The sequence below is a fragment of the Neltuma alba genome, unplaced genomic scaffold (genome assembly GCF_004799145.2).
Source record: "Neltuma alba isolate B1F8T4 unplaced genomic scaffold, ASM479914v2 tig00013297_pilon, whole genome shotgun sequence".
NCBI classification, from domain to species: Eukaryota; Viridiplantae; Streptophyta; class Magnoliopsida; order Fabales; family Fabaceae; genus Neltuma; species Neltuma alba.
This window is the reverse complement of record NW_021637579.1, coordinates 62,618-75,152: the sequence shown is the minus strand read 5'-3', so window position 1 is coordinate 75,152 and position 12,535 is coordinate 62,618. Positions and strand designations below refer to the sequence as shown.

The window sequence follows — 12,535 nt, the reverse complement described above, 5'->3', positions numbered from 1 at the left end:
TGAATGTAATTTGTCAAGACTTAATAAGGCTCCCAAGAAAGAAAAATAACTACCAACAAGTCCTAATGACAAGTTAGAAGTTGTCATTTTCCTCTCTGAAACTTGTCATTACAGACTGTTTAGGTTTTTATTGAGATTTTTTAGTAATTATGTTTCTTTTACGGGACTTGATTGCAATTCTCCCAATTTTTTATTACAAACTACGATGCTGATTACAACTTAACTTGTAGACTAAAGAATCAAACTGCAATACAAACAACAATCTCTTCAAGATCTTTTAACACTAAAACCTTGTACCATTTATTAACAAAATCCATAAAAAAAACAACAGGCATTCTGTATCACGTTACAACTGTCATACAATGACTGCATGCATTCACCCTCTCAGAGCTCAAACCTATCAACAATTTTTCACCACCTCTTCTCAAACTCATCATTTGTCCTTTAGATGTATTTTTCAAATTCTGGCACAAAATTCTCATGTTGCTTAAGTACACGAGCCAGATTTTCAGACACCTTCACTAATACACGCCATAAGCACGTAGAGTGATGAGCATTAGGAAGAACATCTAAAATAATTGTCTTTAATGTCTTGTCAAGATCAATGATGACCACTTCTGGAGCTTGGCGACCAACTGCTTTCTGCCAAGAACAAGCAGCAGCACGTTCATCTGATATTAAGGCACAACCAAAGTGCAGATTTGCTCCAACAAAAACCACAAGTGGTAACTTATATATTTCTTTCTGACATAGATGCGTTTGCAAAACTAATGAAATTAAGCAACTAAAGGTGAGAGTGGAGAGGAATTATTAGAGTGAAGTACGTTTGGTGCTATGATTTGATGGAATTACTATAGAAAGGAGAGGAATTCTAGGTGTCATTTTGGTGATAGATGCTCATGACTGTGAGTGCGGTGCATCAAACTCATGTCAAGCGGAAAAAAAAAAAACGTAAAACCAAAAGTAATATGTATATATATATGTATGAAACATATGACTAAAAAGATATTAAATTGCAATCAGCCAGTACAGCAAACAAATTTTTCCCAAAAAACAAATTTGTCAAATCCTTTCACCATGAACACAACTAACACAAATTTGGAGTAGAGTGACTAACCTTCTTTTATCATTTCAAGAGACCTTGATGAATAATTCGTCAATCAGAATCTTTGCCTCATCATTCTCACCTTTCTCCAAAAGAGGCATAATAATTGTTTCAAAAGTTAAAACATTAGGCGAGCACCCGTTCTCTTGCATTTTATGAAACAAGGCCTTTGCTTCATCATACAAATGCTCTTTACAAAGTCCTTTGATCATAGCAGTGTATGCTTGGACATTCAAAGGATGACCATTAACCAAAAGATGTTGGAAAATCTGTCGTGCATCGTTTAATCTGTTGCCCTCACACAAACCAGCAATAAGTATGGTATATGTGTAAGTATTAGGCCGAATTCCTTGTTTAACAATTTGCCTGAATAATGAAATTGCCTGGTCAAGATGGTGACTTTTGCACAATCCGTCTAACAAGGTACTATAAAATACTATATTTGGGGCACAACCTCTATCATGCATCTCATAAATAATATCTTGCACATCAGAGATTCTACCTGACTTGAACAAACCATCAACAAGGGAGCTGTAAGTGACAATGTCGGGAGTAAAGCTTTTACGGTGCATTTCTTTAAAGAGACTCATGGCCTCATCAACCATCTTCATTTTACAGAGTCCATTAATTAAAATGTTATAGCTAATAACACAAGGAGCCAAACCACTTCCGACCATCTTGTTGAACAGTCTTTTTGACTCAAAAACATTATTCATCAAACAGTACCCTTCCATTAAACTGTTGTTAGTAACATCATTAGGTTTTTCACCGCACTTCATCATCGTGGCAACAATAGCCTCAGCTTTAGTCATACTTCCTTCCTTACAAAATGCATCGACCAATATACTAAAAGTATAAACATTAGGGTTGATGTCTTTAAGTCTCATCTCATTAAACAATTTTACTGCTTCCGGCCATTTATCCATGACACAAAAACCATGTATGAGAGAGCTGTAGGTCACGACATTAGGAGATATTCCACGATCAATCATTTCACAAAATAAATCATAGGCTTCAGTTGTCAGTCCCTCTTTGCAAAATCCATCAATAATCATATTATACATCACTAAATCAGGCTTAACTGGCCTTCTCGTCATCTTTTGGAGCAATTTAACGGCAACTCTCGTTTTGCCGGCCTTACATAGTCCATTTATCATTGTGCCATAGCTAACTACACCTAACTGAAAACCCTTTGCTATCAAATCATCATGAAAATCTAGGGCCTTTCCAACGTCATTATTGATGCAAAGGCCCTTCATAAGTGTGGTCAAAGAAATCGTATCTGGCTGACAGCCCATCTTAAGAATCTTGCCTAAGGCAGAGAAACCAAAAGTCATTTGACCCAAATGACAGTAACAATTAATCAATCAAGATGTTCAGCGTTACCAGAGATGGCGTGAATCCCTTAGATTCCGCTTGTGCAAAAAGGGAGATAGCTGTAGGATATTGTTTCAACCTCGCAACATATCCTAAGATCTTAGTGATTTGGAATATAGAGGGGGGGCGCACATGAACCAGGTGATTAAAAGAAGAGATAGCCTCTTCAATATTCTGAGGATTTGTAGAATGTAAACAGAGGCGGAGGGTTAGGGCATATGAAGGAGATGTAAGGAAGGTAGGCGTAGAAGCTGCAAAAAAAACAGGAAATCGGAAGAAGAGGTACCGTGAAGGAGCTCTCATCTTCAGTTGCATTCAGAAATTCAGATCCTTCAACTAAGAATTCAACGAGGAAGACTAAGTTCTTGCCACCAGCGACGCATCGAAATTTTCTTCGGATAGGTTCCACCTGTTTTTGTTTTTCGCCATAGATGATTAAAATTGAAACCAAATTGGGATATTCTTAAAATTAACCAACAATAAATTGAGGTAAAAAATTAACTTATAAAACTTAGGTTGGGGGAAAAAAAAGGAGAAGGGGGTGGGGATCGATTGACATGGATGTCTCTGCCTTTTTATTTTTGGCCACGAGATATATGTGCCTATATTAACATTAAAATTTCAATAAAAATGAGATTAAATAAGTTAAATAAATTATTTAATTATAATTTATATTATATGATCTATATGAAATATTTAAATGTATCATTAGATTATATATATTTTTTTGGGTTAATATTAGATTATATGTTTATGATCACATATTATATATTACTTTCTGTTTTTAATATAAAAACTAGTTTACTAAATAAATTAGTCAGGCTACTAATTTGTTATGAGTAAATGCTTTTTTTAAATAAACTTGCTGTACTGTTAGCTAAAGCTATCAATTGGTGAAACTCTTAATGTGTATTACTACTATGATAACTTGTAATTCAAAAAAAAAAAAACTACTCTAATAACTACATTAGAAAAATAGCTAAATATGAGAAAGATAAATTATATTAAAGTTTTATATTTAGGATCAATTTAAAAATCAAATTAGTTCTTATATTAAGAATTAAGGTAGTATTTGTTTATAATTTAAAAAATTTGGTTTGAAAAAATAATAAATATAAATATTTAAAAAATAATTTATTTAATTTTCTCAATCTTTTTAAATAAATTAACTCGAATATTATATTAAAGATCCAAGTTAGTATAATTGAGAGTTTATCTTAGCAATGGTAAAGTATAAATAACAAAATAACTCTTTAAAAGGACAAAATTATTAGATATCAGTAACTTACTTAAATACTCGTATCAACCACATATTTTTCTATCAACACAACATTATGGTTGGCAAAAAATCAACACAACATTATGGAACCAGAAAAATACAAAAGTGGCACATTATTACATAATAGTAATGATATTTCCTTTTTTTAGCTGAAAATCTAACTTTATTCTGTTTTGCTACTCCTCCAATCCTTAATATAAGACTCATTTAACTAATTTGATTAGATTAAGAAAATTAGGTAAGTTAGTTCATTATAAGAAATTTGACATGTTTTTTCTAAAATACCATAATTATCTTTCTTAATACCCTATCTTCCTCTTCTACTTGATTATGGTTGAGGGAGTATCCATAGGGGTAATTTAGAGAAAATTGATAAATATGATAAATGGATTTTATATTTAAGATCAAAACCAACTCAACAATTAGATCCTATATTAAAAACAGGAGGAGTATTAAAATTTAAACCACTATGGGCAATTGGCTGGATGAGCACAAAGATATACAAATACTCTCTAATCTTAGATGCAAGACAACTTCACCGTCAAACAAAAAAAAAGAGAAACAAACATTAGATAGTTGCTGAAAATAGTGTTTCTATCAAAGAAAACTAATTGCAGGAAGATCATATGCATCCGCATAATATATTAATGGGTTTATTGTAAGTTTCATTGATTAGAAAATTTATCTCTATATAACAAAACTTAGAGTTATTAATAATCTAATAATCTATTAATTAATTGATCTATATAAAAGTAAAGTACAAAGCAGAAGTTATTAGTAACAAGGCATCACCTATGAGTAGAAAATATTCTTTTTTTCTTCAAAAAAAAAAAGTCATATTTTTCACCCATTTTCTACCTATGTTTCTAAGCTAGTGTTTGGTTGGGGGGTTTTTGGAAGGGAGAGAAGGAAAGGGGAAGAAAAGAAAGGGAGTAAATGTGTTTGGTTGGGAGTAGGGAGAGGAAGGGAGGGAAAGTAAAAAATTGTCTTTTTCCTCATCCCTCCTCTTCTCTACCGTCCCTCCCAAATTGAGTGGTTTTGAAGAGGAGAAAAATTTTCTGCTATATCTTGACTAAGTTATTCATACTAACTTTTCAATATATCAATATTTATAATTTTTGATTAATTCAATTAATTCTAAATTATTGCGGAATTTATTGCAATTATCCCAATAATGAGTCTTATTTTTTTCTTTTTTTTTTTGTAAAAACCAAAATACCCTTTATCTACAAATATTTTAAATTGAGAAAAATAAATAAAATGATATAACTTCTCTAATCTTGAAAATCATGGTATATACACTGGCCATGATATATGTTCAAAATTTGAAATTTGTATTAATTTGATAGTATTTTTTAAAATTAATTATGCTTGAAATTTAATTTCGGTCAGTCTATTAATGTATTGAAAATAGTATCCTATGCCTTAAATCTAAACTATTGTTTATACCTAAAATATTTATTATTTTTTGTTTATAGATTATTCTGAAAGCTAATTCAAATTATTTTACTTTTGATATTTAGAATTAAATTTATTTTACAATAAAATAAAACATTAATTTTTAGAAAAACAATCTATGCCTTTTATGAATTAGCTTAATAAAAAAAAATACAAGCTTAAATATATTAGTTGAGATATTTTGTTCATTAGTATTACAAAACTTTTAACAATAGAAACTACTCAATTTCTTAATATATTGAATAGTGAACTTATTTTATATGTTATACGATATTTGTCTGTTAGTAATGATCTTAAATACTAAATTTCCTAATTACCATTTTGATAATCAACATATTTTATGTTTTATATTAAATACCTAATTCAATCTTAACTCCATAAGGAATAAGGATTTCAGGAGGGAGCAACTAGTGTGCGTCTCATGTTTGTGCATGGTGGGGGATGGTAATAGGGGATATGACAGTTATTCAATTATCACAGTCATCTAAATACCCATTAATGTTGCCGTGCATACTCCTCCTTTTCCTCTTTCTCATGGACGATGAAGATGACAGGGCTATCTGCTACAAACCACTGGCACAAGATTACATTATAAGTCTTATTTTATTATTCTCCATGGTGGTGGCCATGAGGCTCCATTTTTTACATGTAGCTAAGAAGATGACAATAAAGGCTTTGTTGCCTCATTTTCAATTAGGACAGGTTAGCCTTGCTCGTAATTGAGTTAACTAATTGAATGCTTTTTATTTTTTTTCTTGATATTCCATTATCATTGTGATTGAACGAGTTAGTCACTAGGTAGGGTGGATAGGCCTATTTAGAAGAAGCATGGGATGCTATGCATGTTATAGAGTTAGTTTCCATTAGTTGTTTTACCTCATTGGCTCATCATCATCATCTCTATCTTGAATATTTATAGATCCACATCCTAACTTTTCAATGCCTTAATGAAGAGGATAGGAGGGAGCTATAGATCCAGATATAGAACACTGTCTTTGAATCTATGGATGGTGAAAAGGAGATGGCATGTTCATCTAGCCTATAGGTTTCTGATTTTTGTTCCATATTTTGTTTTGTTTCGACTCCTCTCTCTCCTCTTTTTTCATTGTTGTAGTTCTTTTTGTCTCAAGTGTTTTTTCATATTTCCTTTCCATTATAATAATCAATTCATGAATTTAGAATATAGTATCCATTTCTCAGAAGTTGCATTTTACTCCTTTTGAGGTGATGACCATGATAGTGGTGGAGGAGAAGTTGCTGGGAATTGATAGAAGGAGAGAGGCATAGGTACTATTAAGTTTTTAACAGATAAGAATACTAAGAAGGTTATGCTTGTGATGAGATAGTCAAAAATATTCAAGCATCCACTTGTGTTGTGGAGTAACCTTGGTTCTTACTCTATTTTCATCATACTTTAGCCCTTTTTTTAAAATGAAATTTGAGTATCATTCTATGTCATCCAATTGCTTGGATGTTTTAACATTTTAATATGTGAGTACCATATCATTGATTAGCTTGAGATATTGATTTTTTGTATTTATATTATGATTTTGTATTATAATATTCCTTTTAAGAGATTATATGATTTTTGAAGTTTTGTCTTGCATAATTGAATACAATGCTACCAAAGCATATCTAGCATACATTTCAAGTGTTGGTTTGCAACCCTAGGCTATTAGTTCTTTCCTATATTTCTTCTGCCTTCATAAAATATTTCTTGAATATGAATATTTTAATATTGTTTTGATAGTTTTATATTATTTTCAATTTATATTATTAGTTCTTGATTTAGAATCTCCTTTTGATTTTTAATAGGAATTACTTATTTGCATGCTATAGAGGCAATTCTCTTTGGATGGGGTGTCTAAGCATGAAGTTATTATCCATGACAATCACTTTCAACTTATGGGAGTACATCTTTGTGTGACTTTCAAAATATTTTAACTCACTAACCATTTTGTCTCTATTGATTCAATCTTTTTAAAATGTTAGATAATAGACTTACATATATTACATATTTCAAAGGCTTATGAATACTTTATTCTTAAATTAAGTTGAAATTATGACTTGAAATAGAAATGTAATATTCAACTAATTATTTTGTGGTGATTCAACTTTTTATCTTATATTAAAAAAAACTACCAATTCGTGCCCGTGCAATGTACTAGTTTAACAAAAAATACTTCAATTAGTTTAAACTGTCTTTTTCATACACATACACAAATGAATGATGATCAGAAAATGCCTAGTATACATAAGAGGATAAGTTATAAATTCATCCGCTAAGTTTCTACTCAAAAGAACCAGACATCTAAATTTTTTTTTTAGGCTCAATATTATTCCTGAAGGTTTAATATCGTAACAATTTTTGTTCCATACCATTAAAAATATTAATGGTTAATATTATTATTTTAAGGGTCAACATTAGTTTTTTAACAGTACAGGGCCAAAATTGCTACGATTTCAAACTTCCGGGGTAATATTGACCTCAAAAAACCTTTCAAATGCCTAATGCTCCCAATTGAAAACTCTCAAAACTAGGGCTGATGATATGGACTAACTCACAGGTTAGGGGTTAGCTCATAACGGGTCGAATTGAAAAGTCTTGTTTGAAGGCGGGTTAGCTTTTAGCCAACCTTAACCTGTCAAGGTGAGTTAGTGGGTTAACTCGCCAACCCATCAACACTTATTATTATTATTTTTAATTTTTAATTTTTTTAATATTTTTTTCTCATACAATATCCAATATAAATAATAAATTATTTGTTTTTCTTGAAGTATTTGATTGAAAGCACCAAATAAATTATATAAGTATTTTTTTAATTTTTTAGATAGGATAAATATATAATAATATAATTATAATGATTAACAAATTTTTAAAAAAAGGATTAGCCCGCCAAGGGTTGCAGGTCTGGCAATATGGGTTAAAAAAGCTTGTTTACTGGAAGATTGGCTTTTGTTCAATCCTAACCCGCCATTTTTTGCGGGTTGGCGGGTTGGACCCGCACGTTTAACCCATATTACTAACTCTACTCAAGACAAATTTGCACTTTAATCCTAGATAATTTAGGTAGGATCTTTTTGAAGTATTAATCTACCAATAGACTACAGATTTTTGGAACTCTCATGTAACCTGATTTATTGTGCCTTGCAAAACTTTATCCATGACTGTTAATAACTTTTTGGCTCAATAGCACATGTATCTTCTGTTAAAAAAGAAGGTTATGAATTTCACCTAGCGAAAATCAGAGGTGTGAGCAGAGCATATGATCTTCAATCCTATGAAAATTAGTAAAGCTCATAAAGATACCCAAGGAAGCTATTGAACTGAATCTCTTAATAAATAATATCTCTACAGAGATGTAATTCATGAAGCATAAATAACATCATGCAGTTTATATAACTGAATCAAAGCCATTACATTTATTTCATACCTTGATTTTTGTCCTTCATTCATTCCTTCTCTGTAAATGAGTAAGGAACTAAAGGAAACTCAAATCAGAAAGCATCATGGCATCTGCTAAAGCACAAATTTTGACTAGTTACCTTAATTGCAAGGAGTGAATGTAGGAATTCCTCCTCTTATCCGGGGAAAGAAGCTACAGAAAGTGACCATAAATGAAATATGAACTAATGGGAAATGAAGAAATTCAAAAATTTTCATGACAAACTACAATGCTCTGATGAAGAATGGAACTACAATACAACCAACCACCTCTACAAGATCTTTAACACCAAACCCTTCTACCATTTATTAACATGATCCCTAATAAACAACAGATATTCTGTATCAAATTACAACTTTCATCCGATATTAAGGCATGCCCAAGCAGTAAAAAGTGACAGTGCAGATTTACTCCAACAAAAGCACAAGAGAGGCAACTTATATTTGTTCGTAAACACATCACAAAAGTTCATACAGCCATGCCTACTTTTAGCTTGAGCTGGTAAAAGCTCATGATTATGCCCCTTCACAAAACTGTGAATAACCCAGTTTCGATCAGGCCTTCTTTTAACATGCACGCTTGCTTTGCGATCAGTCTTTGAACGAGATCTTCGACCAGTTGAACTTTCAGCATCTTGCTTGTTCTGTCAGCCGTGTGGTCGATTGAATGATTTGTCATGCTCTCTTTCTGTTCCATACCTGAAACCGTCAACAGGAATTCAGGGCATCATTTCGGTGATAGATGCTAGCATGTGTGAGCGTGCCGCATCAAACATATGTCAAGCCAAAAAACAAAAGAAACGACCAGTTACAACAAAAGTTAAAACTAGATATATATGAACATATGACTAAAAAGAAATGTGAAATTGACATCAGTAAAAACACAAGTAACGCAATCTTGGAGTAGAGTGACTAACCTTCTTTTATCATTTCAAGAGACCTTGATGAACAATTTGTCAATCAGATTCTTTGCCTCATCATTCTCACCTTTTTCTAAAAGAGGTATAATAATTGTTTCAAAAGTTACAAAATCAGGCGAGCACCCATTCTCTTGCATTTTATAAAGCAAGGCCTTTGCCTCATCATACAAACGCGCTTTACAAAGTCCTTTGATCATAGTAGTATATGCTTGGACATTCAAAGGATGACCATTAACCAAAAGATGTTGGAAAATCTGTCGTGCATCGTTTAATCTGTTGCCCTCACACAAACCATCAATAAGTATGGTATATGTGTAAGTATTAGGCTGAATTCCTTATTTAACAATTTGCCTGAATAATGAAATTGCCTGGTCAAGATGGTGACTTTTGCACAATCCGTCTAACAAGGTACTATAAAATACTATATTTGGGGCACAACCTCTATCATGCATCTCATAAATAATATCTTGCACATCAGAGATTCTACCTGACTTGAACAAACCATCAACAAGGGAGCTGTAAGTGACAATATTGGGAATAAAGCTTTTACGGCGTATTTCTTTGAAGAGATTCATGGCCTCATCAACCATCTTCATTTTACAGAGTCCATTAATTAAAATGTTATAGCTAATAACACAAGGAGCAAAACCACTTTCAACCATCTTGTTGAACAGTTTTTTTGACTCAAAAACATTATTAATCAAACAGTACCCATCCATTAAACTGTTATAAGTAAAATCATTAGGTTTTTCACCGCACTTCATCATCGTGGCAACGATAGCCTCAGCTTTAGTCATACTTCTTTTCTTACAAAATGCATCGACCAATATATTAAAAGTACACACATCAGGGTTAATGTCTTTAAGTCTCATTTCATTAAACAATTTTGCTGCTTCTGACCATTTATCCAGGACACAAAAACCGCTTATGAGAGAGTTGTAGGTCACAACATTAGGAGATATTCCATGATCAATCATTTCATGAAATAAATCATAGGCTTCAGCTATGAGCCTTTCTCTGCAAAAGCCATCAATAATTGTATTATAAGAAACTAAATTAGGCTTAACGGGCCCTCTCCCCATGTTTTGGAGTAATTTAACAGCAGCCCTTGTTTTTCCAATCTTGCATAGTCCATTCATCAGTGTGTTGTAGCTAACAACATTTAAGTGGAAACCTTTTGCTGTCAGATCATCATGAAAATCTAATGCCCTCCCAACGTCATCATTGATGCAAAGGCCCTTCATTAGTGTGGTCAAAGAAATCGTATCTGGCTGACAGCCCATCTTAAGAATCTTGCCTAAGGCAGAGAAACCAAAAGTCATTTGACCCAAATGGCAGTAACAATTAATCAAGATGTTCAGCGTAACCAGAGATGGCGTGAATCCCTTAGATTCCGCTTGTGCAAAAAGGGAGACAGCTGTAGGATATTGTTTCAACCTCGCAACATATCCTAAGATCTTAGTGATTTGGAATATAGAGGGTGGGGGGCGCACACGAAGCAGGCGATTAAAAGAAGAGACAGCCTCTTCAATATTCTGAGGATTTGTGGAATTGGAATGTAAACAGAGGCAGGCAGTTAGGGCATGTGAAGGAGAAATAAGGAAGGGAGACGTAGACGCGGAAGAAAACGAAGGAAATCGACAGAAGACATACCGTGACGGAGCTCTGCAACATGACATCTTTAGTTGCATTCAGAAATTTAGATCCTCCAACAAAGAATTCAACGCAGAATTGGACGAGGAAGACGAAGGCTTTCTTGCCACCAGAGACGCACTGAAATTTTCTTCGGATAGGTTTAGTTTTAGCTTTTCGAGACACTAATAATGCCAAATAAAAAAAGAATCAGTAAGGAAATTATTTTAATTCTAAGTAATTTTTTCGCTAGCCTAAGTTTTACAGTTTTTTTTTTTTCGCCATCTAAATTTTATAAGTTAATTTTTTACCTCAATTTATTATAGGGTAATTTTAAGAATTTTCCAATTGGGTTTCAATTTTGATCATATTTATATATGAGAATTATTATTTTTAATTTATTTATCACTTTTAAAAGAAGCAAGGAAAGCAAGGCATTTTTATTATTTATATCGTTGTAAAAAAAAAGTACTATTTGTATCATTTTGACTTCATTCAAAAAGAAAAAGGGGGCGGGGGTCTATTGACCCATCTATTTTGTTTTTGTAATTTTTGGCCACCAGATATATGTGTCCATACTAACATTAAAATGTCAATCAAAAGTGACATTGAATAAGTTAAATAAATTATAATTAAATAACTTATATTATATCATCATATGAAATATTTGAGTGTATCATTAAATTATATATTTACAATCATATATTATATACTACTTTCAATTCTTAATGTAAAATATAGTTTACTAAAGAAATTAGTTATATTAGTTATTTGTAATAAATAGATGTTACCTTTTTTAAACTTCCTAATCAAGTATATTAGCTAAAGCTATCAATTGGTGAAATTTTTAACATGTGCAACTACTATAATAATTATATTGAAAATAATAAATAAATATGATAGATAAAATAGATTGGAGTCTTATATTAACAATCAGATGTAGTACTTGTTTATAATTTAAGAAAATTAGTTTGGAAAAAAATAATAAGTATAAATTTTTAAAATAATTTATTTAATTTTTTAATCTTTCTAAATAAGTTAACCCGAATATTATATTAAAGATCCAAGTTATTATGAATAACAATAGAGTCAACTATAAATAACAAAATAACTCTTTAGAAGGAGAAAATTATTAGATATCAGTAGCTTATTTAAATGCTTGTATCAGCCTCATATATTTTTTTATCAACACAACACTATGGAACCAGAAAAATACAAAAGTGACACATTATTATAAAATAGTAATGATTTTTTTAACATTAAAAATCTAACTTTATTCTTTTTTGCTATTAAAATTTAAATCAATATGGGCAATTGGG

The 12,535-nt window shown here is 31.6% G+C and overlaps 2 protein-coding genes and 2 long non-coding RNA genes across 5 annotated transcripts; all 4 read right to left on the bottom strand.

Moving 5' to 3' along the window:
• Positions 1–264: 264 nt before the first annotated feature.
• Positions 265–1,411, bottom strand: LOC114736073 (uncharacterized). 2 transcript variants are annotated; one of them, XR_003739320.1, is made up of 2 exons: positions 1,118–1,411; positions 265–671 (listed from the first exon to the last, which is right to left on the bottom strand). It is a non-coding gene; the product is annotated as an uncharacterized LOC114736073 (long non-coding RNA). The 2 variants fall into 2 exon arrangements; XR_003739321.1 differs by having other exon boundaries at positions 265–642.
• Positions 1,412–1,413: 2 nt separating this feature from the next.
• LOC114736079 (pentatricopeptide repeat-containing protein At1g62670, mitochondrial-like) lies at positions 1,414–2,470 on the bottom strand (the record flags this gene model as incomplete). Its single annotated transcript, XM_028923859.1, has 1 exon — positions 1,414–2,470. A coding segment is annotated over exon 1 (1,029 nt), but the record flags the coding sequence as incomplete, so codon positions are not given.
• Position 2,471: 1 nt separating this feature from the next.
• Positions 2,472–8,701, bottom strand: LOC114736072 (uncharacterized). The gene is made up of 3 exons (XR_003739319.1): positions 8,654–8,701; positions 8,455–8,498; positions 2,472–2,891 (listed from the first exon to the last, which is right to left on the bottom strand). It is a non-coding gene; the product is annotated as an uncharacterized LOC114736072 (long non-coding RNA).
• Positions 8,702–8,850: 149 nt separating this feature from the next.
• Positions 8,851–11,263, bottom strand: LOC114736078 (putative pentatricopeptide repeat-containing protein At1g12700, mitochondrial). Its single transcript, XM_028923858.1, has 2 exons — positions 9,582–11,263; positions 8,851–9,363 (listed from the first exon to the last, which is right to left on the bottom strand). The coding sequence occupies exon 1, from the start codon at positions 11,261–11,263 to the stop codon at positions 9,920–9,922; it is 1,344 nt and encodes a 447-aa protein (XP_028779691.1). The 3' UTR covers positions 8,851–9,363; positions 9,582–9,919.
• Positions 11,264–12,535: the final 1,272 nt, after the last annotated feature.

What these genes read in the sequence shown, in the direction of transcription:
- LOC114736078 (XM_028923858.1), bottom strand. Translation starts at nt 11,263, where the DNA reads ATGTCATGTTGCAGAGCTCCGTCACGGTATGTCTTCTGTCGATTTCCT.